The 17480-nt window shown below is 46.0% G+C and overlaps 1 protein-coding gene across 4 annotated transcripts in view; it reads right to left on the reverse strand.

The window, feature by feature from the left end:
• LOC135385983 (hemicentin-1-like) overlaps window positions 1-4353 on the reverse strand; it is a 219600-nt gene extending 215247 nt beyond the window's left edge. For all 4 annotated transcript variants that reach the window (XM_064615655.1, XM_064615653.1, XM_064615654.1 and 1 more), the window contains exon 1: window positions 3826-4353. In XM_064615655.1, the coding sequence (XP_064471725.1) occupies window positions 3826-3925 (100 nt within the window). In that variant the 5' untranslated portion in view covers window positions 3926-4353. The remainder of the gene's footprint in view (window positions 1-3825) is intronic.
• Window positions 4354-17480: the final 13127 nt, after the last annotated feature.

The raw sequence follows: 17480 nt of genomic DNA on the forward strand, positions 1-17480 counted from the left end.
TGAGGAACTTTCACTATCCTCTGGTCCATTGGCCTGTCCTCTGTACGTTCATAACGCCCGTTCGTATATCGAGGTCAGAATGGCTTGGCTACTTTGGGTCCGTTCCCTAATAATCCGTTCATAGTTCGGATATCGAGGGTTCGTAAAACGAGGTCAAAATACACGGAAAAAGTTTGGTTCCCTGTGGAGCCGTTCCTAAGTCGAGGGAATTCGTATGTCGAGGGTTCATAAAACGAGGTCCGACTGTATTACCATGGAAATGGAAAAAAAAAAAAGAAGGACATGAAGATGTACACGCTAACGGAGGTATTCGCACGTTATGGCTGCAGCAAAATGGCTAGGGCGCAGGCAAGCTGGTACATGGCAATAGGAAGAGCAACCCAAGACATATGGAACAGAACGAACAAACAACGACACCATCTCAAATGAAAAGATGGCTAAGAAGCAAGGGAGCTGGTGAACTTGATGCATAACGGAAAACCCCGAGACTAGGGAATACGAAGGGAGAGACACAACACGAAGACTCAATAAACTTCGACTGAGACTTCGTGTTGTGTCTGTCCCATCGTCCTCCCTAGTCTCGAGGTTTTACATTATGCACCATCTCGAGTTATGGCTGTTCGGATGAGCGACGTTGTAAAGAATGAAAGCTGCGAGTAGCGAGCTGGAAAATAAAACCCCAATAAAAAGATACAAAAACAACACATAATTTTTAGTTTTTTATTTCGCGTTTGCTTCGCGTGCGCGCTTTTTCTTTTCCTTTGTTTGCTTCCTTACCATTAGCACCCTCCCAATCTCACCTCGCGAGACGTAGTCTTTTGAAAATTTTCGTACGTTCGGTTTCTTGCGTACTCTTCCTTGGTTGTTCGCACCTTTGCAAGACTTCGTTCATTGCTACGTTTTTACGCAACGCACTAAGCTGTGCGCAACGACGAGATTGAAAGCGGCGTCAAACCCGCGTGGCATGCATTTCCGCGCCGTTTAGCAAAGTTATGAAATCCTGGTTGCCGAGACAGTTTTAAGATACCGTTAAGTATCGCGGCGACTCTAATGCCGAGACTTGGGTTTAGACCGTTTTATAACGCCGTACTAAGCAGACAGGCCGTTATTTCAGGTTAATATATGTTACGCATTCATGTATTTGAATGCGTTGAGCGGTTGTGCATGCATCATGTAGCGAGACAGAAAGGGAAACCGTGTTGCATATTTTAGGCACGACAACCTCATAGTGGTACGTCAGCGAAACATTTCTGTCTCGAAATGTTTTGAAATCAGCTTTGAAACTGCGTTCCACTGCAGTATGTAGGCTCTCGAACAAATGTTGTGAAAATCTAGAAAAAATCCCGTTAAACAATCCTATAACATAACGCAGGCGAACTCAAGCTCTGGGCGTGCGTAAAACACTTGGCGACTTTTGGCCCGGAGAATGGTGATCTGAAGGGCGATGTCTTATCCCCAATCGAGGACTTGTGCATCTGTGACTGTGGAAGCGATGAATTGCATCCGCCTCAAATAGGAATATGATATCCGCCCTTTTAGTTTTCATTTAGGTTTGTATTCCTAACACCGTTTCGTTCTCACACAAGGACTGCTGGCAGTGCAGTCATCATGAAATAAAGTTCTTGTTTGTTGCACCGTAATTTTATCTCGCTTAGGCAGAATTATGACAGTGTGTTACTCTACTTCACTGTCAGTTATATATGACTTCCACAGGCTTTATGCAGAGCATTAGTCAAGGTTACTTCGAATGACTGCCGGCCTTTATAAGTACATAACGCATTACTGCTGTGGTGCCTACTTTACACAATATGTTATCTCTTACATAGCAAAGTTTGTGGAAGGCTTTAGATGAAAACTAATGCGCGCGTAACACTTCGCTTTAGGCATCCACGTGTAACCAGCGCTGGTTTTGGTTGTAGTTAGATCAATCCCACAGAGCTCGTGACAGCAAACTTGCTACCCACAGTGCTTCTCCTGTAAAGGGTACTCTACAACATAACGAACCTTGCTGTGGCGGAGCGTCATATACAGGAGCTCGTTTCTTGACACCTAGCTTTTCCCGAAACCTAAAGCTTAATCAATATTGTACTTACAGACTCGACACTAAAAAAAAAGAAAAGAAAGCGAGACAAGGACAAAGCTTCGAAAATGCGTTGACTATAAATCCAAGCCGCCAGTTACTACGACATGCTCCCGGTTGAATTGGATTTTCTACAATACCCATTCGCAGTCCCTACCCCATTGCAACCCTGCCTCTGACTGGGGTGAGAAGGAGAGAGAGAGAGAGAGAGAGAGAAAAAAGATGATTTGTAAATGGATTTCCAGCCATGGCTTCCCTGCCCTTCGCTATCTGGGAGTCTTTTTTCTCACTTCCCCGTATTTGCATATGTCTGTTTAAAGTTATTCTCGTGGAAACAGGAAGTCAGACGGAAATAATCAAAAGGCGCGAAACACGTTCCTCGCATCGTAAATACTAAGCCCGGATGCATACTGTTTTGCATAGCCACGTTCCCCGGACATTATTTTCAAATTTATGGCGAAATTTTACGACATACATGCTCGCTGCGAGATTGGGTTTGTTCTACATAAACACTTGACGCGGGAAAACAAATGCTGTCGTTCCGACTTCGGGGCGATTACAGCTTCTATCTCGCTTTATTCAACATCGACATAACTTTCGAAGCCTGGAAAACAGGACCTCGTTCTCCATTTTCGTAAACTGGGTTTCCTTTTAAAGTTAGTCTTGATCTGAAGCACTAACGTGGAGCTTCGCTCAACGTTCTCAAATAACAGATGTGAATGAAGGTTTAGCGTCGACAAGGGTGGTTATGTCCACCCTTTGGGGGCAAACACGAGACCAATGAAAGGCGGGAAACTTAATTTATCGTGCCAATATCACAACGCCTGCATTTTGTGTGTGTGTGTGTGTGTGTGTGCGTCCGAAACCCGAAAATGAAAAATTTTGCAGTGACGAATCAAGAAACTGATCTTCCGTTGGGAGAAATGTGTTGATTGAACAGGGCGATTATGTCTACAAATAATTATGCAAATATCAAGAGCAAACTTGCAGAAATTGATGCGCTCATGTTTTACTCACATAAATAAACGTTTTCACATAAGTAAATAGGAGGAATTACGTTTCAGCACGCCCTCGTACGTTGCACCGCAAGTAATTTTCAAAAGTCATACATAGGACGGAGGCTTTTATTATAAACGAATACCATATTGTATAATTATGAAAAAATGAACAAAGATTATTTCAGTGTCATAAGAAGCGTGATTAGCGTGCACTTCCAGCCTTTTGTACGTAATCTGCGTACGTAGCCTTTTGTACTACGTAAGCTAGACAGTAATGTCTTGAATAAAATGTTATAAAAAATACTGCAGTTCTTCTGGCACACGGATACCAACAAATTTTAAGGAGGCAAATAAAAAATATCCTACCTAACACTATATGTATTGGATGTCGGACAGCGCTAGAAAGCGACAGGGCACGTGTAAGGGGGACTGTTTACGCGTTACATTGCAATTTGTTCGTTGATTCGTTCGGTGACCGGGAGAGGTGACGTTTTTCTCTTATTATCTTTTCACCTTTTCATTTTTCTTTTTCCTCTCTGTGGGGTTCATCCATTTAGGGGTTGGTTATAAAAGTAGCAGTGGGAGTTTTTTTGTTTTTTTTTTACATTCAAACTCAACCTCAAGCTCGTTCGTTGATGTAGGTTCCCACAGCATCCATTTGTCACTTAACGAGTTCCAGCTGTACAGCTCGCCAAAGTACCACGCACAGAATTAAAACGTAGGTATATAAGATATGTGTCGACATACCAATGATGCCTTCAGCCGAGCCGCCTAGTACGAGGTCGTCCATGAGTAGTCGGACGACGGCGCCGACGAAGGTCCACCAGCAGAGTAGCGACGTCGGCATATCCACACACCGAGAACGCCGAAAACCCAGAAGAAAAACACACAAACTCAACACGACACCCGACCGGACAGCGACGTCCGGAGCATCCGATGATCACATCACACCAAACTCCGCGTCCATTTCGTAGCTCATCGATCGCGTATTGACAGGAGTCAACTTTTCCCAAACTTAGCCGGTGTCCACGCAACGTCTCTCTTTAGTCGGCATCAGTAACACGCGCACTCAGAATTGCAACTTTATGTGTCTTCGAAGAAAAGCTGCATTTCGAGATTAAGTCAACAGCGTCGCACTTTCTTCCGCCCCCTGTAGCGTGACTCGAAGAATGAAGTGTGACGTGTGCTGTAGTGAACCTGACGTGCCGATCGTGCGAACTCTGCAACGCGCGCGTGTTAGTAGCTTCGCCAAGTGAATGCAACTTGGAGCTTTCGACGCGGTCTCAAATGCTGGGCTGGCGTGTGCGCGCAGGGGCTAGATGGAGCGATGGCAGCGCCACGTGGCTCCCAGTGGTCGGAACGGGAAGCGAGTTGTGCGGGGAGTAAGGAGGTTGAGGTGAGAGAAAGAGGTGGCAGAACGTTCTTCTATTGAGGACCAGCGCAGGGATATGTGACGCGAAGAATGCGATGTGCAGGCATGATAAGCGCCGACCTGTGTATGTACCTCTGGGATTACTTCATTGGGATATCCCACGCGCTAATACCTGATATGTCCTCTGAAAGGTGCAGCGTGTCTTGTTTGGTGAATTAAAAGGGGAATGCTGGGAAGTTCCTTTGCTCGTCATGACGGTAGGATGCGGGGAAGAGGATTGCTTTGACGTGATCGGAGTCTGTCCAGTGACGTTTGGATATACCAATGTTGGTGAGAAGCTTCAAATACAAAGCCGAATTATTTGAAGGTATTTCGAATTCAGGCGCGACTTCAGAGATAAAAGAAATTACCGCCGTGTCGTCCTGGTTGTGTCGTCTTCAGTGTTCTCGCAGTTATCCCTCACAATCAAAGAAATGTTATCCATATGCAAAGTACATCAGCTCGCTTGCACACTGTTTTGTTCTACATCAAAGAAAAAATGTTTCCTTGGACGTGACTCTCTGATGATGCAAAATATAGTAGTGAACAATGGCGAGAGTGAAAGAAAAGCATAGAAACGTAGAACAGCTTGATGAACAGCAAAATTTCGTGAGCTCGTAATGGAAGTGCAAGGATGTCTCACGTTTCCGTGCCTTTTTTTTTTTTTTTTCACAGTTGCTATTTGGCTTGGCTCTTCAGTCATAAAAGTTTAACGCCAAAGAGACAAACGCCAACAGATACATGATGATGATGACGATGATAACATGGGTGTTTCATCGCTGGAGTTGAGGTACCCTACCCCGTTGCATGTGGGTTACTACAGTGAGGTGCGAATGAAATGGATGGAACACGCACAACATACGCGAGGCATACAATGGAAGCACACGCTACCGAGTGAAGTACAAAAGATGATGTACACATTATGCAAGCAAGGCACAGTGGATGCCGGCAACTACAGTTCAGTTCAGCGGCAGAGAGACATTCCATTACACAAAACGGCAGCTAACGTATTATTGACATGCATACACATGCCTCTACCCCGTAATGCACGCAGCAATGCGAACAGCGTACGCCTTGGACAGCATGCTTCACCGCGCCGCTATTTTTGTTCGAAGATAACGGACCCAATTCATATCCACAAACGAGAATCACGAAAGCGCGGCGGCTTGCAGAGTTCCGACCCTGGAAAGTCGCGATAAAGGCTCACTCGGATTCTTCCAATTCGCTAAAAGCTGACAGCCAGCTACATATTAAACGTCGGGAAACAATTCTGCTCAGCCATGTATTGCAGCCTAGGCGTATTCATCATCGAAACCCGAAACGGGCTGCAGCGTCACGGACCATTTGGGTTCAGCCTTGGGAACGAACGCAAGGAACCTCTTTTGGCTCGTCTTTTAGAGAAGCCTTTTTAGTGCGTACTTTCGGCGGGAACGCTTTACAGTTTGTGTTCAACTTTTCAAATAACGTTTAGTGCATTTTTCTCCCTGCAATCCGAAGCGCGGCCTCACATGTGCGCTTTCCATACCTTCCCATCTATCTGCGTTTGTTTTAAGTACGTTAAAAACACTCCCCTTTCACGGAATCCGAGGCAGCAAGCTTAGCGGATCGAAAAACAATGCGGTGTACACAACACGACAAATATAGTGGCGAACTAAAAAGGTAGCCTCAGTGAACAACAGTGGAACTCATCACGTCGCTTCATATTTTCGCTTCCTCACTTTTTATTTTCTCACACTCCTCTGACCTCAGAGCTATTGTAATGAACGCGGATATGTGATCTTCACAGCACTACATCTCCGGTGGCCGACCGGATGAACTAGTATTCCCATCAGTTACGACACACCCGCGTGTGTGATACCTCATTTGCGTGTGTCATGATGCATAAAGCGCTCGTTAGGGGATAAATGCTTTATGGTCTATCTGCTCTCCATGTCATGTCAAGAACCTCGATCCCCAAGCTTCGTGGTTCCTTAACACGTAGTCTGCGGGTTTGCTTAAGAGTACCGCGCTGTACTGACACACGCATGGTGATGGCGGAAGCGAAAGAGATCCCGATTGAGATTCTGTGTCAGAGAGAAACTGTCCGGCATCACATGCGCTTGTTGGCCCACCATCGCCGTCGTCCACTGGTCAGAAAGATCTATAAGCGAAGAAACATCAAAGTCTCCGTATGTGTCATCACCTACGTAAGCGCATCACCACCTCCCTCGTTTCACAATGCAGCGTGTAGTTTCCTCCTTACCTCCGTGGACACTCCCAGCACCGGCAATCTCGACCTCTGTCCCCGGGGGGGGGGGGGGTACATGTTTATTCACACAAAAGGAGATGTCAGCCAGGCAAGTGCCGGCTTGCTAGTCCTTAAAAAAAACAGGTGCGGGAGAAGCCGCGATGGCAACGACGTGCTGCAGGCGGTGAGGCTTGCCGCCTGTGCTATAGAGGGTGGTCATCATTTCGGTGGCCTTGACGTACTCGAAGGGTGCCTTGGTAACATCCCGTTGCCCAAGGCTTGGAGGCGTCGGGCGAGGGCGGCACGGGGCGCCGAGAACTTCGGGCACGTTAGCAGGAGGTGGGCAACGTCAGCGACGGCGCCGCAGGCATCGCAGTTTGCGTTGCCGCGTCTGCCCATCTTGTGCAGGAGTGACGGAGTTTAGGCGACGTTAAGGCGGAGGCGATGAAGGAGGGTTTCCTCGGCCCTGGTAAGGTGTTGGGTGGGGTAAAGTTGCATCGCGGGGTCAATAGCTCGAAGACAGGCGTTGCATCGAATAGCGTCTGCAATGAAGTGGCGGGTTTTAGAGGCAGACCATCGACGAATTTGAAGGAGGCAAGCTGATGCCGTGAGCGGTAGGTTTGCGATGGGGATGTCACAGCTATGCGCGCGCCTTGCAGCAGCGTCAGCAGGGGTATTCCCAGGGCGGCCTATGTGGCTGTGAACCCATTGGAGCAAGGCGGTATGACCGGAGGCGAGAACGGAGTTGCATGACGAGAGAGTCATTGCGTGGAGGTCGTTGATCGTCTGGGATCCGTGTGAGCTGATAACCTCTAACGCTGCCTTACTATCCGTAAAGATAGACCAGTTTCCCTGTGGCGACATGGAAATGTTCCCAGTATCAAGAAGGAAGTCCCAGTTTCTGTTTTGAGGTAAGCGACACTAGAAATGATGACGTGGTATACACAACTCACTCTGCTGTCTTCACCGATGGGACTTAAACTGAAGAAGGTTCCTCCTCCGCTTTCTTCGTACCAGGGGAGTCTCCTGTCATGTGGGTATAAGCTTTTGCACCGCACGTCATCCCCCTGTTCGGGGCTCTACACTACACTTTTTTTTCTGAAAAAGCTATTGGTGTGTCACTTTCAACCCGGCTCCTGGGTGATCTATAGTGATTCTAAAGCAGCCCTACAGTGTATTGCAAGCAGGTTCATTCGAGGCTCCTTGGCATCATTCGCTACTTTCAAACTGCAACTTTATAAGCAACTACACGAACAGGGACACCGGCTGGATTTACAGTGTATCCCGGGCCACATCGGCATACGTTGTAATGAAGACGCATACTAAATAGCTGCAGAAGCCCACCGCCGTCGACACACGATCTCCATCATATTGCCAAAAGGGGATAGACGATCTTAGCTGTCGGCGCTTGCATCAGCAAAGGCCGCCCAACAATGGCGTCAAGACATCCCGGAAGGATCCCTCCTCCACTCCGTAGTTCCACTGTTCTTCATACTGCGGTCTACCCTTCGTCGAATCCTTACGTCTATCGTCCGTCGACTTCGTTTGAACTTCGCGTTCACCCCCTACTTCCACCTCAGGCTGGGTTACAGTAACACAATGCTATGCGCTTGCTGCAATACTCCAGGTACCGTCCAGCACATTCTCATCGACTGTCAGCAGTGTTCCACTGAGCGACGCGTCCTCCGGCTCCAATTTTAAAGCCACCAAGACGCCCTCACTTGCCCTCCCTCTACTGCTCGGGCTTCCGGCCAACCCAGCGCATCCACTGCGAGCTCTTCAATCCCTCATCACCTTCTTAGCAGCAACAGGGCTCCTGCGTGAACTCTGAACATTCATCATCATTCACCATCTTCACCCCCTCAAGCAATGGGATAGGGTGCCGCCTCAGCGGCGAAACATCCCACTACATCATCATTATTTATTTGTTGTCGTTGTTTCGTGTGTCATGTGTGTGTGAGAGTGTGTATGCCTCATCTTTTTCATCGTCATCCCGCTCATATATTAACACTCATGCACTGAGGTACGGTACCACAATTGTTGCGGTGAATCACCTCATCCCATCGTCATTAATGTAGTAGTAGTAGTAGTAGTAATAGCCGTCGTCGTTGTTGTTGTTTCTCACACTCGCCGCGTCAGTAGATTCACTCCCTCGTTACCTTTTCTTTCATCCTACTTGCTCACATTTTAATTTGTCCCCATTCCTCCTACAATCCCTGCGGTTGCCAAGCACTTAGCTTTAGGTCTCATGGAGTAGACGGATACACATTTGTGAAAACATGGATATGATAGATCTCCATTTTTTCTCCATATATCCATCGATGGCGAATCCAGTGTGGCGATTTTTATGAACTACCGATCTGAGGGGCTTGTTGGCTTACAAAATGAAAAACGAAAACGAAAAACAAACTCAAGAAAAGAAAACCTTAACGTCTTCTACATTTGCCACTTATTAGAGTCAAAATGAAAGAGAAAAAGGAAAATTTGCAGATGGTAGTTCCGACTGGGTCGGTCCGGGCAACTCCAATACCTGTACACTGTTGAAATATTAGAGACTCCAGCGAAACCATGCCCACCTAGCGTCGATTTGCGAGAGCCGTGAGAGCATGTTCAAGAGCACGTCCGGGAAGAGGAAGCGGTACATGTTAGAATGGTTTTGGACAGAATGCGAAACACGAATAATGTATCGAAGTCGAAAAAGTTCTGTTGCGCTAGCTGCTTCTCAGTCCGATGGAAGAACCCCACGCTTCCCTTTCATCACTTTCCAGATTAAAAAGGAATGGAACGGATGTCTCGGGTTGTTGACCCAACGCAGGAGTTCCGTGCCCAACTCATGTGATCGGGAACCTACTTTGCAAAGTCATAAGAAAACGGCGTTGAACAATTATCAAGTGCTTACTTCAAGTTCAGGTTGAAATGAACATTGGATGATACTCGTTGGGATATTCTGTGCGCTTCAGAGACAAATGAAAAAATGTTGCACGGGCTCCGTAAACATTAGAGCATTGCACTCAGCAATGTCACAAGACGCTGGACACTTGTTCGTAAGTGGTAATGCAGAGCAAAGAACCGGCATTGCTGACATGTAGGATCGGGGGGGGGGGGGGATATATCTATTAGACGAAAAGGAAAAAAAAAAACGGGGGAAAGGTCAGCCACATGAGACGTCGACTTGCTAGGATCGGGATCCGGACATGCTACGCATACTTTATTAAACGTGACGCAAAGGGAACCATCGGTGCCCTCGTGAAAAGCATATACGATGTCTCCGGCGTATAAGCATTCCACATACCTTACCCTTGCACAGAGTTGACCCTGAGCTCAAGTTTGGGATACCACCAGGACTGCCTCGGCCACTTGCATCCACCATATACAGGCAGCGCCTTAATGTTCCCTACAGCTGCCGTCTCCTTTTTATACTCTGAAAGGTTCCCTCGTCGAACTATAGCGAATGCGACGTCGCAGAGGAAGCTGCACCCGTCATTCAAGCCTGAACTAAATACAGATATCATCGCCGTATCTTAGAATTGTCGCTGGCCCACCTGGACAACCGCACTGAAACAGTTCTCTGTGGGGCCACAGACACATGCAGTTATGCAATTTTTGAAATCATGTGACCTTCTCGACGCCCTCTGAAATATCCGTGCTTCTCGGCGACTGTCCAAAAGACAGGGTATATTGTGCAGTGCGTTGAAGGCCATTGATGTACTTGGTGCACGGTCATTTGGTCTATTGTCTCATTAACTGGACTCGTTCATTAATCGGACATATCACCATATTTCTCTTTTTGTTATCAATCGATCAGTCTCTGCCAGACTAAAGTGCAAATAGTGTGTTAGAAATTTGCACATAGGACAAGGTGTCTTACAGTTGGTATCAGAATGTTTCTGAGCAATATCAAATAGAAGAGGCTTAAAATACACGAAGCTGACTCAGCAATATATGGCTCTGTTTGACAGTGCAGCAGGTGCATTGAGACAGGTTACAATATGCCCATACATGCCAAGAGCTATCGAAACGTGTATTTTTCAATGACCTTTGAGATACAGTCACAGAATTCCGCAAACGGCACGGGATCATAGCTTACATGAGCATGACTTGTCATCACCTCAATTTCCACAATGAAGTGTGCTCTTGAGGTCTTGCAATTGCCCGTCTGAGTATTAATTTGTGTTTGGTAATCTCTCTCGAACACTTGCGTCTCACAGATTCCAAAATAGTTCTCCTTCTGGAGACATTTCACTTATAATATGGCTCTGCTTCCCTTGCAACACTCACATGTAAATACGTGGAAGAAATGGCAGCTGCATGCAGACTAGTAGTCCGCTTTCAATAACGTAAGCTGTGCGACCTTCCTCAAACACCTAATCAAGATCTACCTATGCTTTTCCGTTGCTTCGTTCACCCGACTGTCGACGCTTGTAAACGAAGTCCGACGACGGGAACTTTCTGCGTACTTCTTTCAGTTGCACCGCATTGTATGACATGACCCGCAGACAAACTTTTTTCCGCTTCTATGAAGCGTCTCGATTCTGGTATGCACATTAAAAACTGAGACAGAGTCCCAAGGTTTAACATACCGCGCGTCCGATGCTAGTCCGCGAGTCGCTACGCTCGGGCAACCTCTTGTGTCCTCCATCTTGGAAAATCGATTATCTAAATCACTGAAGTCGCGAATAATTGACTAAAAAACAGAAAAACGACTAGATGGAGCAGCATCCCAATGTAGACTTCTGGCGAAATGACACATGAATGAGGTCAAGGTCTAGCACACAAACACAAAAAAAAGATTGTCGAAGATATAGTTTTATAGATAACAGCCTGGAGTAAACATCGCAACATAATCGACGGTGTGGGGGACTAATGTGCTGTCGTCCAACGCCAACAATATGACTGGAAATAGGATCACATAATGTCGATGAGCGTTTATGCCTTTTCATGTGTTGGAAGATTTGCTGTCTAAGAGGACCAATGACAATTTCAAGGCTCGACAATGGTCGTTGTATTTTAAACACTCTGCGAGGGGAACAATAACTTTTTTGCGATGACGATGATTACACTGTTTTATCGCCCACAGGCGATACTCTATACACTTCGATCGCGGTAATTTGCTGAAAATATAATGATACACCTCACAGTGAGGGCCGAAGGCTCTATATCGTCCAGAAAGATTATCAACGCTTTTAGGACTGAGCGTTGGAGGGCTAGTTGGGACAATGGACTTAGCAATTTTCTTATGGTGAGAGGGCGAGACGCTAGCTGATCCAGAAACATTATACGTAAGTGTGGTCCTGAAATCTTGGCAGTGTGGGCAAGGGAGAAGGATATGTGTTCCAGATTTTCCTAACCACCACCACTTGGCGCATACAGTAACGACACAAGGGTGTAAAAGCCCCATTGAGTCGCATCCGTTGAATTAATGCAGCAACCTGACGAAATGCATTTCGTGGCATCCGGCAAGCGACCGTTGGGTCACCTCCTGCAAACATAGATGTGAAAGGTATGTCAGTTGTCCATTGACGGGAAGACAGAGGGTAATCTATAAGGATGTGTTCTGCACCATATGCTATGGTGCGCTTAATAGTAATAAGTTAATGCGCTTAATAAGTTAATAACGAAGTTACAGGTAATGAAAATGAACGTGAAGTTCCTAAGGTACTTTGGAAAAGTAACGCGGTACTTTCAAGTTAGTTATTTCCTAATATACACTGTTTAGTTCTTAAGCTTTCTTTAATTAATTCTGATCTTGATCTCAATCGGCTGTGTTTTATAATATTTATTAACAAATGTTTTAATAGTTTTAGTTTATAATATGTTTTATACATGGCGAAAGGTGGTGGTGCTGGTGAAAGGGTTCGCCGTTGGCGGCCTCACAGATGTGGGCAACGTCACGACTGACGCCCTGGGCCGACTTATAATGGAACTGTGCCGACATCTGTCTGAATGCGTTTGAGGAAAACCCAGAAAAAAACCCAGACAGCACAGCCGGCACCGTGACTCGAACCCGGGTACTTCCCAGTCTCGACGTGATATGGCCAGCACTCTAACCAGTGAGCCACGCGAGCTGGTGTATGACGAAAGAAGCGTGCCTTTAGGCAGTTCTTTAGGGAGGCATTTGATGATTTTGACCTCGAAATAAGGTTCTTCAACGGCGCACAAACCAGGCATTGAGAATTGAGGTTCTATGAGTTGTCCTCTACGCACATTTCGTAGAACCTTACCAAGTTTTAATCTTGCTGCACAGTGTTGTATGCATCGCGCCGCTACTAGTAGCACCGCTACCGTATTCGCTACTTTTTTCAGTGGCGGAGTAGCGATCCCGCTACATTTTAAATTGGTAACGGAAAAAGTATTTCCGTAACAAATATGGGTCAGCGGAATCTTTCTCCGCTACCGTTACCGCTACTTTTCATAATATGGAAGACGTGGAACACAGAGAAAAAGAGCGAGGTATTGCACATATAAAAGAGCACAAAACGGCTAGTTTTTATTGTTATTCTTCTTAGTCACTTGTTCATCAGGCACACTGATGTTACGATCTTCCTCAATCTCACTAACTCTCGCAAGCAAGCGCAATCGAATTATTTGGAATATATTTTTTCAGCTTTTTAGCTCACATTTACGAAACATAATCAGATATGTATGAAATACTGCATAATCTGGGCTACAAAGCTAGTTTCCGTAATACAACCAGTTGCAAAACTGGTGTTAGCGTGTTGATAGCACATTTCAAACCGTGTTGTGCAACTTTTGTACGGAGCAGCTAAACAAACGTCGTGTTTTTTGGAACAGGAATATGAAAATATATCTAAACGTACCACTGACTTTCCTTTAAGGTGTTTTGGGCTACTGGTGAAGCATTTCTGGCAAGATAGAATTACGTTAGCCTACATAGGTTACTTCACGTTACTTATTTCCCCATTACTTCCTTTTGGCAGCGGGGACAACACTGCTACACACTGCCCTCTGTCATTATAAATACGCTGCTCGTCGCTATCATGAAAGTCACCTGAGTCTCCTAATCTACAGCTCCGATCAACCTTAATAATAACACTGCGAAGAATTCGGTCTCATTTCCCAGCGCGATAACAGCCACCCTTGGGGTACTGGAGGGAATGTTAACTGTTAATGTTAACTGTTAATGTTAACTGTTAATGTTAAGTTCTTTTTACTTAAGTTTGGGATTGAGGATTTCTTGCGCTTTAAAATGTTGGAGCCTAATGTGGCCTCGGAAGAGATCGTGAAATGCAGCACATTCCATGAAATGTCATTGATCAACGCACAAAAATAGCGTCCAGCAGTCTTCGACGTCAGTTCGGTTGCAGAAACCGTGACACTTGCACAGCGGCGCCTCATCCCGAGCAAATAGCGCTTCTTAAGGCAGTCGACCGACGCAAACAAATGAGCGACATGGTTTGTAGGTAAATGTCGGGAAGCCATAATTCCTTATATCTCGACTCTTTTCATCTCCTCCGAACACGACCATTGCGTTTTCCTGTGCCAGATTATTGCCTGTGACGTCCCTGCATATGACATATGGCGGAGGGGAGCGACCGGTCCTCCGAACGCCGTTTGGTTAACAACCTGTTGTCACTTTGGCGTTCGTAATATGTGCTGGATGAGGTATACGTCTATATAAGAGGCATAACGTATGACATTGCAATTATCTAAATGTGGTGCGTTGTCTTTGACGGATTGCTGGTCACAATGGGTAGAGATTTCTAGATCGCGTTTGTACCTATTTGTAAACTACCCCTAGCATTGCAGATTATCTAAGGGTATTTGAGTTAGCAAGCTTATCGGTCACACTTCTTCCAAGGAAAGGTACTTAGGACCGCGTGGAAAAGCAAAACGAAGTGCATGCATGTTATGTCTCATTGATATTGTCGCTATTCTATAAGCCATGATTGATGTATGCCGTCGTATTACGTCAAAATAACATGAGTAGATAGATCATTCAGAGTACGACACATCTCTTAATGCGCGCATTTCAGTGTACACTCCCGTCTCAATATCTGCGAAATAGGCGCCTAAGTTTGCTCTTTTGGAGTGCAGAGGCGTGTGGCGCATTTGGTGACAAGGGGGTTACCGCGATATATCCTCGCGTTCACACTCACAGAACTCCGTCCACAATACCAAATTCGAAACTGCGATATCAAAGTTTGTTCGTCCCAGTCTTCTGCGGCACTACGCATCCCTTCTTCACCGCATGCGGCTGAACGTTGCGTTTACCCAGTTATAAGGCAGGCCGTACGCCGTCGGACCTTTCTGCCACACGCAATGTGCTCGCTGACTTACACCACCTACTTATGGACCGCGCCGTTTACCATCGGGGACGCGAGATCTTGAAGCCCGGGATGGGGCATGCAGTCGACCGTCGCCCTTTTACCCTCGGCAAGGTGCTAGGCCCCTGGCTCGCAACCTGGCCCGCTCATATATGCATGAAGGTCTCCGTCACTTTTGGGAGTTCCTGCCAACAACCGGCCTCTCCACTGTGCTTGGGTCACCTGAACTGCCATTTCCATCATCATCATCATATTTTATTCTCCATGCTATGATGGATCAATACAACTGGCACTTGGGCAGCGCCCAGCCTGCTGGCCGGCATCAGCCCCATCTCATCATCGTCTCTTTATGTGTGTGTTTGTGTGTGTGTGTTTACGTTCCAGGTCGAAGAGCGAGCGTGTTTAAAAAACGGATATCGCTGAGTAACATGCCAGCTTCACCTGTTTTCGATGTCGGTCGAAGCCGTTATAGCGAATGGAAGCCACAGCTTGGTGACGTTTAGGAACCTTAGGACGTTTAGGTCGGGCGCTCACACGGGAGCAACACAAATGAGGCGGCATTCATTATAGTTTATGGATGGCAGAGATCCTGGTTAGATCAAGTTAGACGTCTATTGTTCTCCGTGAGATATGCGATGCTGTAGATCTCTACACTCTTAACTCCGTACCTTTTAGTAAAGGGTAAAAAATCGCAATATGTTACCCTCTATTTCAGAAGCTACCAGGTACCCTCTGAGTGACACCTTTTATAAAAGTTACAAGGAAACCCACTAATTAGAGGTTACGGCCTTCAATCCAGCACCTGCCCGTAAAGGTTACGCCAACGTGCGGCTTTTTATACAGGATGTTCATTTTTATTCGCAACAGAGTAGCGCTCATTTGGCAGGTGGGTTATGTGAATCTTTGCTAATTAGTCGATCCGTAGTTACAAACACATGCGTCAGGAAATGTCGGAAATGTTTGTAACTACGGATGGGTTAATTTGCGAAAATTAACATAAGCCACCTGTCAAATGAGCGTTGGTGTGACGCGAATAAAAACAAACGCCCTGTGCGTGGGATATGGACAAACATTTACAGAACACACCAAGGTACCACAATGAACCACCAGAAAATGAGATCTTGAACGTATGTATATTACAAAAACAGAAGTCTGTCGAGAGGTGACACATTGTGCACAAGTGCGATTCTGGTGTGAGGAGAAACCATGGTCGCTTTACCATGTATATGGAAAAAAGAACTATCTTCTGAGTGAGAAGCAATGCATAAAAGTGCGAGGAAGCTAGCGAGTCAAAACAACTGACCTATGTTTGCTAAGCTGAACACACTCAACGAAATGGAGAACTGCAGCAGAAAAAAAATTATTCCACATTCGTGTTGCAGAGGCGAGCGCAAATGGCAATACAGTATTACATAAAACGCACACAACCTTGAGGAATATGAGTGTACAGTAACGCAGGAGACACTACATTACTGCGTTATCAGCGTTGGAGGCGCTCTGGGACGAGTTTGTGAGGTACTGCATTGCGCTGGTGACGGTATGTGAACCTGCATGTGGGATCCTGGGAACAAAAGTTTGGGCAATGAGAGTAACATTTACGGAACCATTCAAATCCGTACAAAGCACAAGGTACAAAGCAGCATAAATGCGGGAAGGCGTTCACTCCGCGATTGAGTCTTAGAATATCGTAAGAATACAACAAGTAGGAAGCTGCGAATTATATATCTCGATGCATATATCCGCAGCTCGCAAAATGCACGCCGGTGTATTGACTTGGCGACCAAGTAAGAGCAGAAAAGTAGCAAGCGTAAGTGGCGTTCATATGCAGGACCGCAAAACGCTTGCCATAATCACAATTAACCTGCGCTAAGAGCTCTTGCTATCAAAATAACGCACGTACCTAGCAGAAAATGTACACTTACCCAGTGTATGAAGTGTGTGAATTAGGGCTGCGGTGGTGACGTTCGTTTTCGGTTATATATTCTTTGCAATCTTCGCACTCACTACACTTTCCCCTGAGAACACCGAAAATATACTTGTTTGCTAGCGACATCTAGCTTTTCCGTTGTTCCTGACGATACTATGATAAACGCGAGGAAAACCACTGATTAAAACAGGTTACACTTGTTAACGGACGGACGACGAGCGTTAAGCGTTTCAAGGAAACCGCTCTCAGTGTGGATAGACCTAGACCAGGCTCGGCTACGCAGCGAAATCGAAAATCTTGGTGGTTGCGGCATTGACAATTGTTTTCCACCCTTTAGAAAGAAACATACTATCAGTATTTCAGACTGCGAACTTATAATCTGTGTTCATACAGCATTGATAACATGTAGTTGACGTATAGGTGACGCTGAAACAGATAAAAAATAACAGCGTAGATTCGCAACTGTCGTCTCGAATGGGAGGCTGAAACGCTGCATTATGCTGAAAAACAAAAGGAAAACAAACGATAAGAAACTAACAAAGAGATTATCGT

The sequence above is a fragment of the Ornithodoros turicata genome, chromosome 2, assembly GCF_037126465.1.
Source record: "Ornithodoros turicata isolate Travis chromosome 2, ASM3712646v1, whole genome shotgun sequence".
NCBI lineage: Eukaryota > Metazoa > Arthropoda > Arachnida > Ixodida > Argasidae > Ornithodoros > Ornithodoros turicata.